The 21269-nt window shown below is 42.9% G+C and overlaps 1 protein-coding gene across 5 annotated transcripts; it reads right to left on the minus strand.

Annotated features, from left to right (window-relative positions):
- Positions 1 to 1194: 1194 nt before the first annotated feature.
- Positions 1195 to 20930, minus strand: nsd3 (nuclear receptor binding SET domain protein 3). 5 transcript variants are annotated; one of them, XM_034595468.1, is made up of 25 exons: positions 20762 to 20930; positions 17934 to 18790; positions 17273 to 17521; positions 17000 to 17162; positions 16715 to 16869; positions 15691 to 16320; positions 15335 to 15611; positions 15144 to 15244; positions 14618 to 14663; positions 14376 to 14506; positions 13982 to 14107; positions 13726 to 13852; positions 13432 to 13632; positions 12416 to 12595; positions 11470 to 11616; positions 8725 to 8881; positions 8181 to 8383; positions 7978 to 8090; positions 7734 to 7880; positions 7520 to 7642; positions 6963 to 7079; positions 6725 to 6866; positions 6497 to 6603; positions 6174 to 6378; positions 1195 to 5929 (listed from the first exon to the last, which is right to left on the minus strand). In XM_034595468.1, the coding sequence occupies exons 2-25, from the start codon at positions 18744 to 18746 to the stop codon at positions 5658 to 5660; spliced, it is 4932 nt and encodes a 1643-aa protein (XP_034451359.1). In that variant the 5' UTR covers positions 18747 to 18790; positions 20762 to 20930; the 3' UTR covers positions 1195 to 5657. The 5 variants fall into 5 exon arrangements, with proteins under 5 accessions (XP_034451359.1, XP_034451360.1, XP_034451358.1 ...); XM_034595469.1 differs by having other exon boundaries at positions 11470 to 11493; positions 16988 to 17162; XM_034595467.1 differs by having other exon boundaries at positions 16988 to 17162.
- Between the last annotated feature and the right edge of the window lie 339 nt (positions 20931 to 21269).

Here is a 21269-nt window from a genome sequence, read left to right on the forward strand (position 1 = left end):
TCACATCATTATATAATAATTATATTCTTAGAGACGAACAGAGCCTTGAACACATTTTCTTCATATGTACGAGTATATTATCAGTTGTATTAGTATTTCTGTGGTTTTCTTTCTATTTTGTGATCATAGACTGTGTTTAGTATGTTTACTGTTTATGGTTGTGACACATTTTCTTGTTTTTTATATATATATAGTGTGGGATGATAACACATGCTTCTAGTCTCCTTTGGTCTGATTAATACATATTTATGTGAACCAGTGTTTCGTCTATTTCAATTGATGAGGATATTTGGAGTTTGAAAAAATATTTTGAAACTCTGCAACGCTTTACACAACCGGAAATGGTCTCCCAGATGATTTTATCCGCCTTGACAGTTGGATGCGAGCAGCCACGTCACGTTAGAGAGCGCCGTCTAGAGGTGAAAGAAAGAAAATCAATTAAATGGAGATGGATGCATTGAAACTTTGTTTTCCAGATCCTCTAACCTCATAGATTGTTATAGTTTGAATTGCTTTATTTCTTAATCACATTTATATCTGAATGTCCCGAGTCTTCACAGTATAAAGTAATGTAGTGATGTAGGACTTTTAATTTAGATGAATCCCTCACCCTTTCCACACAAACCACTTAATTGCAATACATTATAATACACATTATTTTTATTTATTTTACTGCTGCAACTAAAAACTATTTTAGTTATCTAAGTCAGTTATCAACATGTGTTAACCAACTAATGTTGCATCTGTAATTTATGTGAGCTGTTTTGTTACCTCAGCCAAAGAGTTTGTTTTCACCTGTGATTGTTTTTGTTTGCAGGATTACAAAAGAACTACCAAACAGATTTCCACCAAACATTTTGGTGCATTTGTAAATAGACCAGCAGATACATTTTTTCTCCCTTTTTGGAACAAATAAATCCTTTAGGTTATCAGACCGCTTTCTCTTTGTTCTTTTATAATTCTACTTTCAGAACTAGATAATCATGTGTAGGATTGTCCGGCCTTGGCAGAGGTGTCCGCTCTATTCAGTGCCATGTTTCAGTTTTCATCAGTTTTACTCATCTGTCACCTGTTTGGTAAATATCGAGTAAGAAAATCATTACAAACACTTAAACAAGAAGGTCAATCTGTACCTGGATCACCGTTTTCTCCAAATGATAACAAATAAATAAATAAATAAAATGACAGAGTGAGTGTGTTTCACTGAGACCGAGTACAGCTTTATTAAAGTCAAACTTCAGGCATGTCTGAACTCTTCAAACTCAACTTTAAAATGAAAAAGGACAGAATCAATATTCTCAAATAAAAAGACAGTCATGTACAAAAAGAGTGTCGTCTCAACAGTCACACACACATTTAGAAGCAGAATTGTACAAGCAAAAAGAGCACGCCACAGTAACATGATTCTATGCAAGTTCAATGCAAACTATTTACAGGTTCCTCGACAATATGCAGTAATGCAGTAACACAGGTCGAACAGTAATAAACATGGTAATTTTGTGTTCATCCACGTTTTACTTGAAGCAACACCACGAGATAGATATGACCCCAGTTAGAGTTACCGTAAGCAATTTTACTACGAGAAAAAAGAGATGAGTGCTAATGAAGGTGAATTCATTTATTTATTCCAACACTAGTTCTCCTCTGACAGCATGTCAATTAGAAACTCATCGACTGTTGGCGACATTGCACGAAAACTAAAAAGACGTCACAGTCAACATAAACATACCCTTTGACATACTAAATTTAGTTTTAGATAAAAAAAAATTATAATTAGCAAACTCCTGGACACTCCCCAGACGAATGTAAGGGTCACTTAAATGAGAACAAGCATGCTGTCTTCTCAAAATCAAAATGTGGGCACGATACTGAGAGTAAACCAACAAAACACATACATCAGATAGTATTTTAAGTGAATGAAACGCTGGGGACACTTAAATTAGGCCTTCTGTAATACTGCTGCTGTTTCAGCTGAGAGGGGCAGAAGAGGACGAACTGGCACAAACTAAGATCATCATGCGACCTGCAGGTGCAAACAAAAAAAAGACATAATAAAAAGTAAGGGCTATTCGGTTTTACAGAATCTCTGTGCAATACTGGAAAACAAAAAACAAGTAAAGGACATAAACAAACATCAGCACTAGAACTAGGCATTGAAAGAATCTCCAAATGATGAGAGAAGTGGATTAAACCAGTGTGTGGTGTTGGAAGCAGGAACAAAGAAAAGGGCTGAAAAAGACTTTAAGACCAGTTTTCGTCATGACAACTCATTTAGTCAGACTTTTTCCTCTGAAGCCACAAACACATGTCAAAGATGCCTGCGCCCTGATAATCACATAGACTGTATATGAATCCTGTGTTAAAAAATAATAATACATCAATAAATTAAAAGAAAAATATATTGAAAATTCAAGTTTCGAGTATGCAAGTGAAAGACCTCTAAATTATGCACCTATCTGGTAAAGAATAATGAATCGTTAATAAAAAAGTTTGGCAAGATTTGGAAAATTGGGCTTAGCTGCACAAGGAAATCAGCAAATCATGATCACAGAGAGAAACAAGGAGAGAAGCCGCAGAAAATACAATGTGCTAAATTTGTGCACAAATACAGACATGCATGAAAAACACAGGAAAAAGTAATTTTCTTGTATTCTTTCACCAAATAAAGGTCCGTCTTTGTGCATATATTTGGCATAATGAAATCTCTGGTATCTCAAAAATCCGTTTGGCTAATTGTAATGTGACTTCAGTGCTTGACGTTCACTGTGCAGAAAAAATACACGAGCAGAGTTTGGAGTTTTTAATTAATTTGCTGATGGATAAATTCAACACATGAACTAGTTTTGACGTCAAATAAACACTTTACATAATTGCAATGGGGTAACAAGAAACCACCGATGCACATACACTGAAGAGTGGACTGGATTTTCCAATGAGAGCAAAGGAGTAAATGTAAATTTAATTGTTTTTTATTATTATTACTTTAGTTGAAAAGTTCTGATTAATTCTGCTTTTTTATGTTCTGCTCTCACTGGCTCCACCTCTTTTTTTAAATTGAAAGGCTTTTGGTTTCATGATTAAATGTATTAAGAAAACTGAGCTGAAACTGATGCAGTCTAATAAAACACTCCTGCAGCAAATGTTTCGTTGTTTGTTTTGTAGCTGAACTGTGTCTCTGTTAAAGACACACCTGTCATTATAACACAATGCATTCACAAACAACCTAATACCTACAAACAAGAACTGAACATTAACCTTATTAAAAGGAAGGATTCAATGCAGGACTGCTGTGATAAACTGCATTAGTTCTGTGCCTAATAAACTGACAACAAAGTGAATCTACTTCATGCATTCTAAGAGACCGTGAATGAACTGAAATGGTTTGGAAACATTGGCACCGTTTCACCCTGTGGCTTCGGCTTTAAACACCCACCACTGCGGGAGGCTTGAGAAAAAAAAAAAAAAAAAGACTTCAGGGAAGGAGAAGAAACACAAAAGCAGTTGTGTAACCGAGGAGGAATCACAAGCAAAAGGCTGAGGCATGATGACAGGAACGCTTCCTCCTGTGATGATCACTTGAGTCCAGGCTAAAACTGTACATTAAACCTGCTCTGAAAACTTCACATTCCAATATTGAACTGCTTCACGATTACAGTGAGCCACGATACAGGTCGATGAGCAGCAGCTGTTACCAAATGTGGAATCATTACACCAAAGTTTCAAAAAAAAATAAACCCAACATGTGCAATGACTGGATACAGATATAATATGTAAAACTCCCCATGTTTTTTTAAATAGTCTATTTCACTTACACCGTGGTGGAGAGGAGACAGGTTACTGTACTGGTGTTTGAAAAAGAAACTGGTATAAAATGTGGTGCAATAAATACAAAAGAATTGGATTTGACAGATGAGTGATTAAAAACACTGTACAGGAGTTTGTATTTTGTACATCATCATACTGGACTGTTGCTATACTGACATGTCTTTATATAAAGCCCAGCCTTGAGGAGAATCTCCAGGTGGAAAGAAGCGTCTCCCGAGGACACTGAGGACTTTTTCGTTTGAAGCCAGACTGGCAGTCATTTCTACTTGTGCCGCCCAAAAAACAAAAAAAACCCAGCTTTTAGGCCACTTTCCTCAAAATGAAAAAGAAAAATCTACGCCCAGCACTCACCACGTCTCTGACAGAGAGCAAAAAACACAGTTTAAATCCCGACGTTACTACAAGAAGAAGAGGTATCCATTTTGAAACACTTGTCCTATGTTCTTTAAATATACATTTCTGTATATGACCTAGCTAAATTGTGTAGCGACAAGCCGTGTGAAAGTGCTTTTCAGAAAAGTTTGGCAAAACAACCAACGGAAGAAAACAAAAAAACAAAAGGAAAGAAAAAGGAAAACGAGCATTAAAGCAGTCACAGTACACAGCGTTACTGAAATGGACTCCATCTGGGCAGTAGTTGCTACAGCCAGAATCAAACTTAAGGCTGGTTAACAATACTTTAAGACAGCACCAGTGATCACAAGCTGGGCTCCTCCATCTACAATACAAATAACAGTAACTGCTCGGAGGAAATGTGAGAACGGAACGTTTATCCAAAAAGGAAAATAAAAAGGATCTGTCTTGTTGTTTAAAAAAGCGTTTTTTCCTTCTTCCAGGAACAACCAAAGAGGCAAGGCTCCGTCCCTCCTGATCTTTAAGTACTTTACAATATTATGAGCCAAGTATGTACACAATGGCGAGTGAGACTGGCAATATGAAAATCACAAGTACTTCTGTAATGTCATACCATTACACTATATACCATTATATTTCACCTTAATAGGACTATTTTCACAAAGAGGTCTGCGTAATGCTTAACACCTAAACAAACAAACATAATACACCACTCACTGAGATGAAGTGAGAGAATCTGCCTGTAAACATTAACAAACATAGATACTGTATATAATTATATTCATCTATACCCATAAGTATACTAAAACCGTGTTTAAGGAAGGTTGGAATGTAGTGTGGTCCTGAAAAAATTGCACAAAATCGATCATTCCCTCCCTCCCCCCACCCCCACTCCTTTTCTGCCAGAAGAAGAAGAAGAGATAAAATACGATGACAGATCACGTCAGGGAGAGATGGACAAAAGGCCGGCTCGTTTCCGTGAAGCCATCTTGTTTTGGAGATGCCGACCACAGCGTACAGCAGGTAAACGAGGAGATGAGCAGCGTGGTGGTGGGGAGGTTCTGCCTCACACCTCCCTCCACCTCACTCGATGAGTTCTTCAAAGTGCCGGAAACTGACGGCCGTGACAACACTTACAAATTCCACAGCTGTAAAAAAAAATAAAATAAGGAAACGCAACGAGGTGGTGGTCTGGGCCCTCCGATGGACGCAAGCGTGCTGGGAAGAGTGTTATCGGTGGTGCTTTATGGCAAGAGAGAAGGGAAAATGGCGCACAATGATTCCTGGTCGCTTCCTATGCCGACACTCCAGTCACTCTACAGTGTTCGTCGGTGTGTCTCGACGCTGAACAGCAGCCATCACACTGGTCAAAAAGCACTGTATTCCCTTTTGGAGTGCGTAGCTTCGGTGGACCGGAGTGCAGGAGGCCAACAAGAGCGCACGTTTACAGGGAATGAGGTATTGAAGGAGTTGCGGCATCACTCTGCGGACTGTTGGCCCGTCTCTGGCTCTGGTTCCTCTTTGACCCTGACGGGGCTCAAAGCAGAGTGGCGCTGCTGGGTAGAGTTGGAGTTGGAGCCCAAGGGACTGAGGGGGTTGTGACTGGAGCAACAGGGGCGGCCTTCCAGGGAAGAGGCGGTGAACGCCCCTGCCTCGTGGTCCCGGCAGAATGAGCGAGGGCAGAAATCACAGAGAGACGAGGCTGACGCGCCACAAACACTGCAGTCATGCCAAGGACATTCCCAGCGTCCTGCAGACAGGAAAAGAGGTGATTATGGAGATATAAAGAGTGAGTGAGTCACTGATGTGTGTGGGAGTTTGTAGTAACAGATCCTGACTCAGTAATAAGTCAGGACACGTAGAAATACAATTTTATAAACCTGCATCATCTCAGAAGATGAACAAAAATTGTTATCAGCAAGATTTTGATGTTGTGCATCAATATATTTTAATGAATTTACACACACACACACACACGCTCATGTGGTCATTACCGTATGGCGGCTTGGTGAGGTTGAGACACAGCAGGTGGTACGATTTCGGACAGTCCTTTCTGTCACACATCACCAGCTCTCCTCCTTCTCCACAACAAAAACAGAAGTACTCGTGTGTGTGTTTTCCCTCCGGCCGCAGCTTCCGCTTCTTCGGCTTCAACTTGGCGTTCCTGGCCTTCTCCTCTTTTTCCATCACCACGGCACTCTGGAGGAAACATTACAAGAAGACGAGATTGGTTATGAAACACACCTCATAAGGCCGGGATAGCGCTCACGTTGGAAGTGGAACTGGACTCAGGGCGATGAGATGTAGATGTCCTCACCGTCGGCTGCACCCCCAAGAATCCAGAGCAGTTGTCTGATCCACAGTGACAGGATGTTCTCCTGTTGCCCACACAGTGCAGGTTGTAGTTGAACGTCAGCTCTGTGCCTGCAGGAACACCAGGGATAAGACTCACATCAAATGGATCATCTAGCTTTCTCTGAACGCCTGTACATATAGAAATGTGTGTATATGTAAGCATGTGCGTCATGTTTCCACGTGAACTCACCAGCATCTACATCACAAAGCGTGAAGAGTCCGATGCGAACGTCCCCGCTCACCGTCCACTTCTGGGTTTCACAGTTCGGGCTGCAGCTGTGGTTCATAAACCGAGACGAGTTCCCCTTTGGGCCGGCGTCGATCACACGATCCTAGGAGACGATACAGATATTCCAGCATTGAGATTTGAGAAATGCTCGGTGGAATTCTCACCTCTGAATGTTGTGTATCAGTGTCACTGATTATACCTTGGTGAGGGTGAGCATGTAGAAGTTGCTCACGTGATTTTCATGGGCACGTTTGATTCGCTGCTGGCACTCCTCTGAGTCTATCACCTCCCCCACGTACTCGGTCACTAAGTCACCCTGCAGAACAAACATCCCATTTGTACATGGTTTCAGGCATCACACAGACACTCACATTTAATATGACTTCAGGTATGAACGTCAAGGATGATTCAACAGGACACGTGGATGTAGGCACCACTGAAACTGTGACCAAGGTCATTTCCAAGTTAAAGTATAATCCCACAGGGAGAGAGCTAAGGTAAAGTTTTGTCTTTTGACATGTCTGCAAACTGCTGAAATAATAGCACCTTAAATCTGTGTCACTTAATTAATAATAGAACAAAAATCTGTAATATTAGGTCTTAGTTTGGATGAACATCTTTCTCATATATATTTCATGTATTTCACAAGTTTAACCCGGAATCACAATATTAGATTAGATTAGAAAACATTTCTAACACGGAATACAAATCCAGCTTTACAGTGACATGCTGATGTATATTAAGGTCGACATGCACCTTTCTGAGAGCCTGGTTTGCCCTGAGGCCCCAGCCACGGCCGTCCGTCTTTATCACTTCTGTCTCTGCATACAGCCGCTTCGTGAAACACTGGTTCTCACAGTTGTCTCCTGCAGGACACACCTGACAACAGCAACATGAAGGCAATAAGTTAAAAAGTTACATTTTATTCAAAATATTAGCAAAAGGAACAGTAACTGATATGCACACAAACCTGTGGGTGACACTCGTACTGCAGCATGCGGTTGAGACACTGGGAATCAAGACTGCAAGGATGCTCATCTGTTGGTCTACAGTTGCATCGCGGGATTTCTGACAGGTCAGCTACGTGCATCTGCACTTTCCCCACGGGTTTGTTGGACTGGCACAAGAAATAAGACCCACACAGTAAAATCACTGAAGACTTCCTGAATATAATGTCACTTTTTGTCTTAAGAGAGATTCTAAAGTGACATTACCTTGATACATTTGTATGGTGGAGGTTTGCGAGAGTTGCGTTCTTGCTCTAAAGCCTCCCTGCTCTCCCTCTGTGCCTTGAGCTCCTGAAACCGCCGAGCTGCTTCTTCCAGAGCTAAAACACAACACAATATATTTCAGATATTGAGCCCAACAGATTTGACTTGAAGCTGAAGAAAACTTCAATACAAACAAACAAAATTACCTTTCTTGAAGGTTTTGTTGATGTTGATCTGACCAGAGACAAAGTTCTTGTCATTCTCCACGTAGGGGAAGACGCGGCCCTGGTTGATCCAGTAGTAGTCGTGGGAGCCAAAGAAGAAGACGGGGAAGTCACCAATATCGTGGCGCAGGCTCTGAATGTTTGATGGCACCAAGCGAGGGTTGCAGATTTCTGCAGGCCACCACCTGCAAAAAGAACGGACATTGTTCATAAAGAAAGGGACGATAGAAAAGTCAAGGCAGAGGAAGAAAGTATGAAGAATAATTCAACCTGTAAAAACATGTATTCAATGTACTTTGCAAATATTAACTTTGCTTTGACAGTTTTAGAATTCATGTTTTGTTTTTTTTATCTATGCCCACATAATCAATCAATTAGCACATAATCCTTTTTCCTTAATGGAAGAGACATTGTCTTTGTCTACACAACACACTTAATACCACCAGACTTATCCTTTAAAAGTAATGATACCATAAACTGACAGCTGCAGTGTTTCAGCCGTCTATGATCAGTTGTCTCTGCGTACCTGTAGTTGCCGAGCTTAACCCAGACAATTTGTTTGTAGTGAGGTTTCTTCCCTGCCCTGCAATCACTGCAGGACCACGCTCCCTCCGGCATCTCGATCTCCAAACACTCCGGGTGGAAGGAAGCTGGGCAAGAGTCGCAGCACAGCAACTTGCCTCCTACATTTGTATAGATGTAAACATGGGTGTGTGTGTGTTTGTATATTTGTGAGTGTGTGCATGCGTTTGTGGGAAATGGGTATGCAAAGAGAGGAGGAGTGTACGATTAGGTGATGCACCGTAAAACCTGGACAAACTCTGAATCTCATTTGCAGACAAGCCAAAGAAAAGCATAAACTAAACAAAAGCTGAGGAGCAAACCAGACAATACACAGGGCTCTGTGCAAGTCGTGGTTTTTCAACATGAAGAGCGATATTAAAAAAAGAGATCTCGTAGGGAACTCTTCAATCTAAAGCTGCTAGAATAAAACCTGGCCTGAAATGAAAAACTGAGGCCAGGAGCTTTTTGCTTGAGTGAAGGATCCTGCGACAGTAAAGCAGGAAGAGGAATGAACGCCTGCGTCTGATTCTCAGGACGGTTACTTTCACTGCAGCAGCAACAGCATGTCTGGCAATCAGATTCAGAGCACTGTACCAAGACCAGTCTAAAGGAAATACATGCGGCAGCACAGGGGTAAAATAAGCCAGCGAGTTAACACCGAATCAGGGTTATATTCGGCTAACAAATTACTGGCAAAAAAGCAGGCATGCCAGTACAGCAAACTTTTCCCATCACACATAACACATCCTGCACAGACCAGCTTGCATGGAATCATATACTTTCAAAATATTGAACTTTAAGGTTTTTCTCTTTCTTAAATGAAATGCAGAACCAACATCAGAACTTGAAAGAGTCATTTAACAAATCTAGTGCGGTTTGGGATAACATTCCATCCAAGGCAGGTCAAAGCTTGAGAAAATGAGGTAAGCCAAAATTTTATTGAATCTGAAAAAATCCCAGTAAAAAATAAAACAGGATGAGAAAAAGAGATGAGGCTGAATAAGGCCTTTCAAATAAAAGGAAACAAAACAAGCCCAGAGTGCTGAAGCAGAGAAGCAGTGCACCTCCAGCAGCGAGAAGCTCCACAAACCACAGACAGAACCTGAACTAATCCAGAGCATCAGGGAATCATAGTGGTTTCAGTGCCAGAGGTTTGATGACCAATTCTATTTTCCCATTTTGACTGTTCATGCACAGCACAAAACAATCTCACAATGGGCCTCGTGCAAGAAAAACTTGTATAAACAAATTATAAAATTATTTAACTTGAATATGGTTTCCTTGTAATTAGAATCTTTCTTAAAAAGCTGTTCAGATTTGTTGTACAAGCGACGTACAGATAGATTGTCTTTATTAACAGGAAGAAAAAAACTATTGTGTGACTTTCAGAATTATAATGTGAATTAGGAATCAATTAAGTAACTATCTACATATATTTAAGGTTTAAAAATGATGCAAAAATAGCTATCAATAATTAAATTATATATATTTTTTAATCATGATTTGCCAATTTACTGAGAGGTCTGACATTTTTTTTTGATAATTTTAGAGAATGTATTGTTCAGGAAAAATTATTATTACGATATTATTAAAGTTTTATTATTTCTGTCTCAATACAAGGTTGTTGTAGAATTTTACACTAATACTAAACAGACACTGCTGCATGTTTTCTGCTTTTGTCTGCTGATTTCCAACAGCAGGACCTGAAGCTTTTCTTGTCACTCTTGAATAAAAACTGCCCATAAAGGGAGTGGAGCAGACGGACATACACGCCGGTTTGGGGGCATCAATTATACTAATGATGATGAAGTGAAATTCATCAGTTTGAAATGAGCAACAAGCCTTAACTTGTCACAGCAGGAAAAGCCAAGGTGCTCAAGGTAAATTTCAGTTAATTGGATCCATGTTTTCTTAACTTGCATCTTAGTTTTTCCTCACGAGAAATGTGAAGAAAAATGCAAGACAAAAAACATAGGACATAGGAAACATGTTTTTTGGGGAAATGAGACGTCCTTTCTTCTGAACCGTCACCTCAGGTGATGTCTGCTTCTTGCGATACCAGCACAGTGGACTATTTATAAGTCACGGCGTTCAGCTGAATGTAAAGGTCGGTCCCAATGTGTCCTCACTTATGGCTCCTCAGAGATCTTTTCTCGCTCCTGACTCCTCAGAGCAGAAATAAGAGCTTTGGCCTTGACGATGGAGGACCAGAACCATTTCTTTCTCAGGTGATCGAGGAGTGAGGAGCATTACATTCAATTTTTATCATTTCATCTTGTTGTCGCTGTAAGCCATGGCAGCACATACAATACCAGGACCATGAAACTAAGGCAGCTAAAATTAATTTGTTTTGTTATTTACACCTGAACTTTTCCTGCTGGGAAATGTCAAAATATTAGTGAAAAAGAGTTTACAAATTCTGTTTGGCAAATCCGACTTCTCATATAACCCCAAAAAGAGAAATGTTCTTGCATGAGGCCCACGGTTTTCTGTTGATGTGTTAGGGATCTTGGCTGAGGTTACCTAGCGCCACTCTGCATTTAAATTAACTGCAGGTTTAACCAGTTAATTAACTTTTGCACCTCCAGGCTTTGAAATGAAAGATGCGCACAAAAGAGGGGGGGTTAAACTAAATCAGAACGGGAGCAGGCACAACACAAACAAAGACCAGTGGGACAATGGAGAAAGAGAAAAACTGTTCAGTTACCTTTCCCAACATTCTTTTTGGTAGCTGACGAAGGAGAGGGAATCATAGGTAATTTCAACTCAGCACGATTTGACTCAGTCAGAAGGTAGTGGGACTTATAGGCATATGAACTTAATATGGTGTCAGTAAGGTCTTGCACTAACAGCCCTACACAAGACACACAGGAAGAGACGGGGGTGAGCCGCAGTCAAACTCGAAATTACCCAAAATTCACAAAAAGAGAAAGAACAAACACGCAGTCTCTCTCTCGCACACACACACACACACACACACACACACACACATACACACACACACACAGATGCACACAAACAGACACAGTTATAACACAAGAAAGTAACAAGTAAAAAAAAAGTTTGTCCCAACACAACAAGGCCAAACAGTGCACTCAACTTATTGTTTAACAGACAAAACATCAGATCAAAACTGTTTCAAGTCTAAATCGTGTGTCCTCCCACTCATCTCCATCCAGGGCTTTGTTTAAGTGGAGTGCAGTGTGACAGCCTGGATCATTGGTAGTGTTAGTATTGTGATGGAAAACAAACATTACATTTCACAGCACTGGGGTTCATGATCAACAATACCAAACATGAAACATGTAATATCTAAGACTAAATATCCAAACATATATAACACGTCATATATACAGGTCAGTATGTGAGGGGTTTTTTTTCACTCATGAGATGTTACTTCAACTGTGAATGTATCAAAATGGTTATATAAAAAAACCTACAAACATGGAGGATGATGCTTCAGTGTGAAGTGTAAGTAAAAACAATTCTTATTGTTTTACCACAATACTCAGGTCAAAAGTCAGTTAAAGCTAAATCAGCAAAAGTGCAGGAAATTCAGAACTTCTGCATTTTTGTGCTCCGTCATTTCAGCGTCGCTGCTGGATCTCAGTCGGAGAGGAAGGCCGTTAGCGTGCACACGAGTGAAAGCTTACCTCGGGCACACAGGAAGCACCAGCCCACGTTGACAGGTGAGGTGAGGAGGCCGTTCCTCTTGGCGCTGCCATGGCTGCTGCAGATCATGATGTGATGGGTGAGGGCGACGCTACCCGCCGCCACGCAACTGTCTCCCGTGTGATAGGCCGACGGACAGCGTATGCAACGCATCAGACGACCTGGACGGAAAGCAGACCAGAGGGAAACAGTAACAACTCAGTGAGTCACTTTACAACAGGTACAGGTTTGTAAACTGCTCATGTAGCTGTGATACAGTACAACATGCACAATTTTGGACTGTACCAACAAAAACCACAATCAACAGTATACATAGCACAGCAAGCAGCCACAACACTACAACTGCTCCTGAAGGGTTTAAGAAAAATTTGCGCCATTTCCTCTCCATCACTATTTAAAAATGTTTTAGGTTTTGCGTTTACTTGCTTTCCAGCTTTTCTAAACTACTGATATGTCGAGTTTTCCAGTGTGGTCAGAATCAGGCATGAATCCAGCCTGGTGTCACCACATTTTCAGCACCTTTTACACCACCAGATACTCACACTTTGATATAAAAACTGCATCTCTTCTCTCATTTCCAACAGGATAATGCACCATCATCTAAAGTCATTTCCAGCAACATGGAAATTACCTTATCTTTGGGCAGTGTACCTTTCAGTCAAAGTGTTCCTTCTAAAGTGGCACCTTTGGGTCGGTCATCTCTTTCTGAATCGAATTTCAACATTCCGTCTTTTTGCTTCCTCTTGCGCTCCTCTCTTACATATTCCAACAGGAGAGCATAGCCTTGACCCTTTCGCACTTTAATATTGGTGCTCTTTCCTACTGCCACTGGTCAATAAAATCAGCTAGAAGCCACAGATATAATGAAAAAATAAACTTTTCATATATTTTCTTCACATTTTGCTGATGTAGCTCTGGCTCACTGCCCCACAGCTTCCAATGCAGACTCAAACAGGACATGAGAGAAGCTGAAAAACAAAGCAGCGATCTTTTTTACCTTTACTAGCTCTTTGCACGTCTCTCTCCAGGCAGCAGGTAGAGCAACTATGCTGTGGGCAGCAGAAGCCTCCACCCGGACTGCTGGTGGTGCCCGGGAGTTTACGGACACAATCCTCGTGGTAGTAACAACCGCATCCCAACACAGAGCACCGCGTCACCTCCTGGCCTGCTGTTTTACAGCTGAAACACGGATGATTGCCTGGAAGAAGAATGAGAGAGACTCTGATAGTAAAGAGCCAAACAAAGACGATGTGATGGTGGAGATGCAGTCGACTCGCTCCGATTCACTCACCATTCCTACATTCCAAACACGTGAATCTGCCTTCATGAAGGGACGTCAGCCCGAGACACTCCAGGTGAAACTGTCTGTTGCAGTCACCTTCACACACCACCAAACCTTCTCCATACACCTCACAGATCTACACGCAAACACAAAAACATAAAGAGAAACGTGGGTTACAACATAATATAATTATAAATATATATACTCACTACATAATGTAGAAGAAAGAGCCTTTTAACAAAGATGAATCATGAGCAGTTCTGACCTGGCAGACAGTGTCTCTCTTGCCGGTGCTGCTGTCCTGACGAGATAACCCGGAGTCTACAGACTGAGTATCTGAGGCGTCTGCATCTGCTGCTGCCGGACTATCGAGGCTCTTCCCGAATAAACCCTGTGATATAAAGAGAGTTAGTGTGTTGATGTGTTTTGTGTGAAGAAATACAGTCTTGTGAAGAACAGACACCAAATGAGTTCTCACAAGTACCAGGCACATGTGACAGGTGCTGCAACAAATTATTATTAGCTATGTATGTCTGTATGTATGTATGTATGTATGTATGTATGTATGTATGTATGTATGTATGTATGTATGTATGCATGTATGCATGTATGCATGTATGTATGTACCCTTGTGTATGAGGGTATTTCTATACATGTACCTGTGGATCATTGAGACCTCTGGAGTCGGAATCAGAGGTGTCTCTGTACTGAGATGAAGCCATCTCCACATCTGTCGACGCTCTGCTTCGCTTCTTGAGGGGCTTGCAGGCATCTGAGATCTCACTGGCTCCTGGAGAACGACATAGGGGAAAGTAAAAAAATATCAGTTTCACTTTCTTAGAAGTAAAGAGAGGTCCCATCCCAGAGGTTAACGGGAAGTATAGGAGAAGGATTATCCTACCTTTCTGTGAACCTGTCCTAAGTGTGGTTTCAGGAGCCATCTCCGCCTGTGAGGAGGTTAAACATGGAAGTTGAGGCTGTAGTGCTGTTCATTCATTCTTATTCAGGTGATTGCAGGTTAGTTGACTACATTCAGATCAACCACATTACTGCATAATATAATGAAGCCCCCTCATTCACTGATGGATTACACACACAGAGGGCTACAGCCAAAAAACACTCAAGATTGTCTGGTGGGAAAAAGGACTGTAGCTGTAACTTTCCAGTGTTGTAATATATTGTATGTTGTAATTATCTCACATTATTACAGTGTAGTGTTGTTGTATCTTTTCACTTGTGTAACTAGTCTAACCAGTCTAACCTATTAAGTCCTAATAAAAACGCATGTTACATTCAGGTAAAAAATAATATTTGGACATATTTGGTAAATATTTGATAGCTGAAGGTTTAGAAAAACCATCCGCCTTAACCTGTGTGTAACCTGTGTGCTTCTTTTGGTCAGAACACCAGGTTAACTGTGGCGTTACCTGTTCCTTTTTGGTCTTCTTCTTGGGAACGGGATCACTGCCTCTCTCTGACTCAGACCTGCTCCTGACGGACCGTCGCTGCAGCTTTCTCTCCTGAGAACCTGAAAACACATTAAAATGTTGAGCTGCATCTCCTAGCAACTTTACGATGTCATTCTACACGTCCTTCATCGTGTCTGTGTTTTACTAACCATGTGGACTACTGTGGTGGGACCCAGGAGAGGAGGTCTGCTGCATTCCTCCCTCCTCACTCCTCCGACTGGCGGGGGAGCCTCTCCTCTCCTCTCCTTCTCCCTCTCCATCTCCCTCGCCTTCTCCCTCGCCTTCTCCCTCGCCTTCTCCTTCTCCTTCGCCTTCTCCTTCGCCTTCTCCCTCGCCTTCTCCCTCGCCTTCTCCTTCTCCCTCTTCCTCCCCTTCGTCTCCGTCTTCCTCTTCCTCTGGACTCGGCTCAGGTTTAACTCTGCTGTCCTGCAGAAAGCATTAACATGTATCCCACACCTTACATGATAACTCTGTAATTTGTTTTGTCTGAGGAAGTTACACCAACCTCAGGAGAGCAGTATCCCAGGTCAGGCTGCCTGGCCTCCCTCTCCACTCTCTCCTCCTTCTCCTCTTCGTTGTCTCTTTTTGGGGATGGAACTGCTTTTTTCTGCAAGAGAGGCCAGTCACACTTTGTGATCTCCACATTCAGCCTCTTCATGGTGATGGAAAGAGGCAGCAGCTTTCTGGCCGCTGCTGTTTTCCAGGCCCGAACTGGTGGTGGAGAGTCCTGCCGTGTTTGTGCATCACAATCAGCGTTCTGTTTCGGGGAGCTGGTCTTACGCTGGTCCCCCCTCTGGTTCTTCTCTTCATTTGAGGCCTGGGAGTTTGTGTTGTCATCTGTGTTTGAAACACTACACTGTCTGCGCGGCAGCTGCCTTCTCGGTGGCTGCTCTCTGTCTGGTGACTTCACTCCTCCTCCTTCCTTCTTACTGATTGACCCGCTCGAGCGCCGATTTCGTTTCTCTGCCCTGACAGTGGGTTTTCTGCTTGACGGGCCTTCACTGGGATCGGGGTCAACATAGATGAAGGTGTAGTTGTCAATTCGCGCCTGCCGCGTCATCAGGAAGGCATCCTCGGCGTGGCCCACACCTACCTCCCACTGAGAACGCTCCCGCTGAGGGATAGGCTTCAGAAGCTTGAGACGAAAAAACATGGAAAAGATATGAAAATAAAGAACTGGTCTCACTGTCAATTAATTGTGGCTGACTCAAATATGTACTAAGAGAGCAGCTTAGAATAGGCTTCCACTGACAGAGATTGAATAAAATGCTACAGAGCTGCTATTATTTATTTTAAAGAAAGCAGCAAATATATTGTTATTCTTGTTATTACTTTTTTGATACCCATTACATATGAGATTACCTTCTCTGCCAAGAGAATTGGATGCATAAGTTATAAAAAAAAAACATTCACTGCTCGCATACAGATTGATGGTGAGATTAACATTAATGACTCCCCTTAAAAGTGACTACACAGTATCTCTATATTGGATCAGTTTGACAACATTTCTTTGAGGCATTTGTACTTACTTTACTTTTCTCTACAAGGTTCGTGGTCTTGCGCAGAGTATCAGCCTGAAGTTCCTCAAATTGTTGCTTCCCTTGGTACATGACGATCCTCTTCTCATGGATCCACGCTCGCTCAGCGACACTGCCAAAGAATTGGACGTGATACTCCCTGTGACCTGCACAGCAACAGAGAAAGTCAGCGAAACAAGCTATGGTGTTTATGCTATTTCAATTTGTAAAACAAAACAGGCAGATTAAGAGCTTATTAAGTTATTTTTTTTTGTTTGGACGTACGTGTTCCCTTACCCCTGGTGTTGATGCGAGTGTGGACCTTCATCTGTGGGTCAGATGAGATCATGCAGGGCCACCAGGGGTAGGTGCCCACTTTGGACCACACCAGATCTCCTATCAAAAACTCCTTACAGAAGCCCGTCTCTTGGATTACTGATGGATGATGGACCTTCGGAACCTATACATAAAAATGAACAGTCACTGATCTGCTTTCACTCTCCAAACCATGATAAGTATGTTACTGCTACTACTAAAACTGCTCTGAAAAGTGAACTGTCGGTTTCTTGCCTTCGGAGTCTTTGGTTCAGTTTTGATAACCGTCTTCTGAGGCTTCTTTGTCTGGGCTGGGGGTGTTTCTCTCGGCGGGGGTTGGACGTGGGTGTCCTCTGTCTGGTCCGTGGTACCTGCCTGTGTTGGGCTCTCGTCCAGGCTCTGTTCCTGGACCTGCAGCTGCAGCCTTGCACTCTTTTTCCGCTTCTCCTTCTTCCTCTCATGTCTGCGCTGCATCGGAGTAGAATCGTTCCTCTGAGACTCGCTCTGAAAATTAGAAAAATGTAAAAAAGGTGGTGATGAGACATCAGTTAGCTTTTTTTTGCCATTTCCACAAACTCAATTCAAAAATCTCTCTCAGCTGAGAGCAAATCTTCCTCAGATATCAATTTCTTAGGAGCTCTTAAGAAGATCATTAAAAGTAAACCACACAGTGTAACAATTCTATATGAATGATAATTGGACTGATTAGACCTAATTTAGTGTGAACTAAACATTTTCTGTAGATCAGTATACACTGCCTAATCATTTTATGTAAGGTATGAAATTGTATCTAGCCTGGAAAATGGGGAGATTTCTTGCTTTTAAAAAGGTTTTAACTAACAGCAAACTAAGTTTATAAAAAATTGGGGGTTAAAAACCATTGTTTGGACAAAGCAATCATATACGCATGTATTACCTGCAGCTCTTGCAGTAGGTCTCCACACAGCGCAGATTCGAACAGCTCTTTTCCGTTCTGATACGTCTTTATGATCTTTAGCTTGATCTCTGGAGAGCTGGTTTTCTTCAGCACCCCACCAGGGGTGTTGGACGGGGTGTGGGTGGGCTGAGATGAGGGGGTACTGTCCACAAGTGAGGGGGGAGGACTGGAGGAAGGCAGGTGTAATGGAGGGGGAGGGGGGAGAGTGTGGGTCATGATGTGAGGCGTCTGGGACAGGTGGTGCTGTAAGGGCAGTGGCGGTGGCGGGGGACTCTGTGGGTGCGGGAGTGTTTGTATATGAGGTGGGTTCGAGTGGAAGTGGTGTGCGTGGTGGTGATGATGGGGGAGATGATGGTGGTGGTGGAGGTGCGGGTGATGTGTGGGCAGCGGCGGAGACACAGGAGACAAAGGCCTCTCCTGGAGACCTGGGCCTCTCAGGACAGTCCCCTCCCCGGGCAGGAGACCATGGTCTCCATAGCTCCGTATGGCCCCGTAGCCATTCGCCGAGCCGTTGGGGAACTGCGAGTACATGGAAAACTTGGCCTGCGGCTCGTATATGCCCAGGCCAGGCGGGAAGCCATTAGAGACCTGCTGCATGTCCTCCGAGGCTGACGGCGGGTAGGAGAACTCTGCATCCAGGGCAGCATCATAGGAGGGACCACCATCCTCGCCCGGGTCACTGCCGGTGTCGCAGGTGCCTTCCTGTCTGATGTTGGCTGAGTCAATGAGCTGAGGGGGTTGCTGAATTGTATTTCCCATGATCCCTTGCATGAAAGAGAAGGAGAAATCCATTGTTGGGCTCCTGCATCCTTAACTGTCTTTTTCTTTGACTGGACCTGTTAGCAGAGACATAATCAAATGAGAGACTGGGAGGCTGAGTTTTCACAACCAAGACAAAGAAATCACCCAAATACTTTGCTCAAGATCATCTCTTATATCCTCAACTTTAAAATGAAAGGACCAGGTGGATATTGCATGTGTGAGATGTATCTTTGCGTCACCTTTTTTGGACATATATTAACCCCCAGTTCTAACCACTCTCTACGCATGGTCCATACATTTTGTTTGGGTTTTAGTATCCATCAGGTGCAGTACACACTAAAGACTACACATGGCGGCTCCATTATACTTTGCCCAGAGGCCCAGAGACCTACCGGTGCTGCTTCTCTGGGAGATGATCCTGCCTCTGCTTTTCAGTGAGTCATTTGATTTTGTGGTAATGTTATCAAACATACTGTATTTAGGAATATTCAACTTGTAGGAATAACACAATCTAAATATGTGTATTGATTCCAGCCAGGTACCTTCGCTGCATCACAGGTCTGCATCTACACTGTCGGTACGTTTGTATGTGTGGCAAACAAACGGACTGGGGGGGATCCAGAGCAGCATGATACGTTGTCACCAAGCTTCATCAGAAGATATTTTGTGATATGCTGTAGCACCATCCTGAGAATACATCATTAGTCTAATCTAACGTCAGCTTCTAATAAACTCAAGAGCTAAAACAATTAGTAGATTGATTGAAATGTCACGTAATCAGTCATCGTCACTTCAGGAGTATGACAAATAAGGGGTCCAAAATAATCCCTGGTTTCTGCCTTACCTGGATGGACAAAACTAGAAATGTTATTATTTCATCCAAACACAGAAGTCAAATAAGTTGAAGCTTGTTCAATCGTTTTAAAAGGGTTGTTTTCTCAGCGAGTGGGGTTTACTTCAATGGTCAAACTTTAACAAATCCTCAGTCAACATCTCCACCACTTGTCTTGAACTCGCTCTGAAAACACTGCAGCCTGCTCTGAGGCCTGAGAAGTTTTGCAGGCCCCCCAAGTTACAGATGATTTTTAATTCCATTAACTCCCAACACATGGTGGGATGAGCGATCCCAAGCATAAACAAAGAGCAGCTACCGGTGGCTGCTGTGTCCCCTTCCACCTGACACGTTTTAATAGCTGTGATGAAGAGGAATTCATCAGGTTAAAAGTGTTGGAGCTCACAGGGGGGGGGGGGAGAGAAACAAACTAATCCAGTGGTTGTGCTTTAATTTGCGGACAGTCAGGATGGCTAGCACCGGGGGGGTGGGGTGGGGGGGAAGGTTGGAAAATGGAGATGTAAACATCCATTAAGTGTCAGCTAACGGTCACCAGCCTTGCGATATGGAGTCGTGGTGTTATTCATGGGATCATATCTGGTGTTTTCATGGCTGCTCTTCAAACTGAGGAGTTGTGTTCAGCTCAACGACTGCGCAGACAAAACACTGTTTCGTGAATGATCTTATAGCTCCCTGCGATGTTAGCCTAAAGCTACCTGACATCACAGAGGCTGTGTTGAGCCATTTTTTTTGTTCCCCCCCGTCCACTGTTAGACAACAAAACACGGAGCGGAGACGCCGCCATTCGTCTTCCTGCCTCACGCGAATAAACGCTTCCAGTTGTCGCTTGTCCATTTTAGGAGCCTCGCGCGCGCAGGGAGAGATGAAAGGGGAGAGCGCTAACGTTGGCTAGGCTAACGCTCACTCGCCAACATGGCTGCCTGTGCCCCTTTAAATCAAATTGTCTGGCGTGATTATACCTCCATCACCGGGGGGTTCGAGGGGAGAAGAATGTGCCCGAGAATAAGGGACCGAAAACGGGGTGCGTGGAGGGGGAAAGGGAAGGGGAGGACGGACACGGGCATCGACAGCGGCGGCTAAAGGCAAACACGCTTATCGCTAGAAAAGAGGAGAGAGAGAGAGAGAAGGGGCAGCGCGGATATTGATGCCGAGAGATGCAGGGAAATTACACAGGAAAGAAAAATGTCAGTACCTTCAGCGTGTCCCATTCTAAACACATACACCAGCCAGCGACGTCTCCTCGTTTTTTAATCTGGGGGGGAAAGAAAAGGAGGGAAATAAAAAAATAATCCTGTGATAGTGGGTAAAGCGCAGGCCTTTCCTTTTCTGCTTTAACGCAATTCTCCACACGCAGGAGGAGGAGGAGGGGGGTGTTACGCTATCTGCCCGCTGCCCAATCCCGAAGCCCGGCTCTTCCTCAATGTGGGGACTGAGGCATGGAGAGAGAACCCTGCTACAGGCACACCGTCCGGAACAATGATCCTCGGAATAAGAATCGGGATTAAATCATTATGTCTCCTGGGTTTCCTCTGGTTTTAACAGAGGTATCGAGGTTTCTAGTCCTAATCCCAAAGATCCAGACCGAATTGAGGAGGTCACCAGGAAGTGTAGTGTATGTGTGTGGGTGTAGTATTGTGTCAAATCTTATAATAATCACAATAATCATAATAATAAATCTGAATATATCCTAGTTTTCCTCT

This window comes from Hippoglossus hippoglossus, chromosome 9 (assembly GCF_009819705.1).
Source record: "Hippoglossus hippoglossus isolate fHipHip1 chromosome 9, fHipHip1.pri, whole genome shotgun sequence".
NCBI lineage: Eukaryota > Metazoa > Chordata > Actinopteri > Pleuronectiformes > Pleuronectidae > Hippoglossus > Hippoglossus hippoglossus.

Coding starts and splice junctions, on each gene's coding strand:
- nsd3 (XM_034595467.1), bottom strand. CDS start 18,746: ATGGATTTCTCCTTCTCTTTCATGCAAGGGATCATGGGAAATACAATT. Junction 16,321..16,714: donor ACCTTGTAGAGAAAAGTAAA/GTAAGTACAAAT, acceptor TTTCGTCTCAAG/CTTCTGAAGCCTATCCCTCA. Junction 8,091..8,180: donor CAACAAAACCTTCAAGAAAG/GTAATTTTGTTT, acceptor GTTGTGTTTTAG/CTCTGGAAGAAGCAGCTCGG.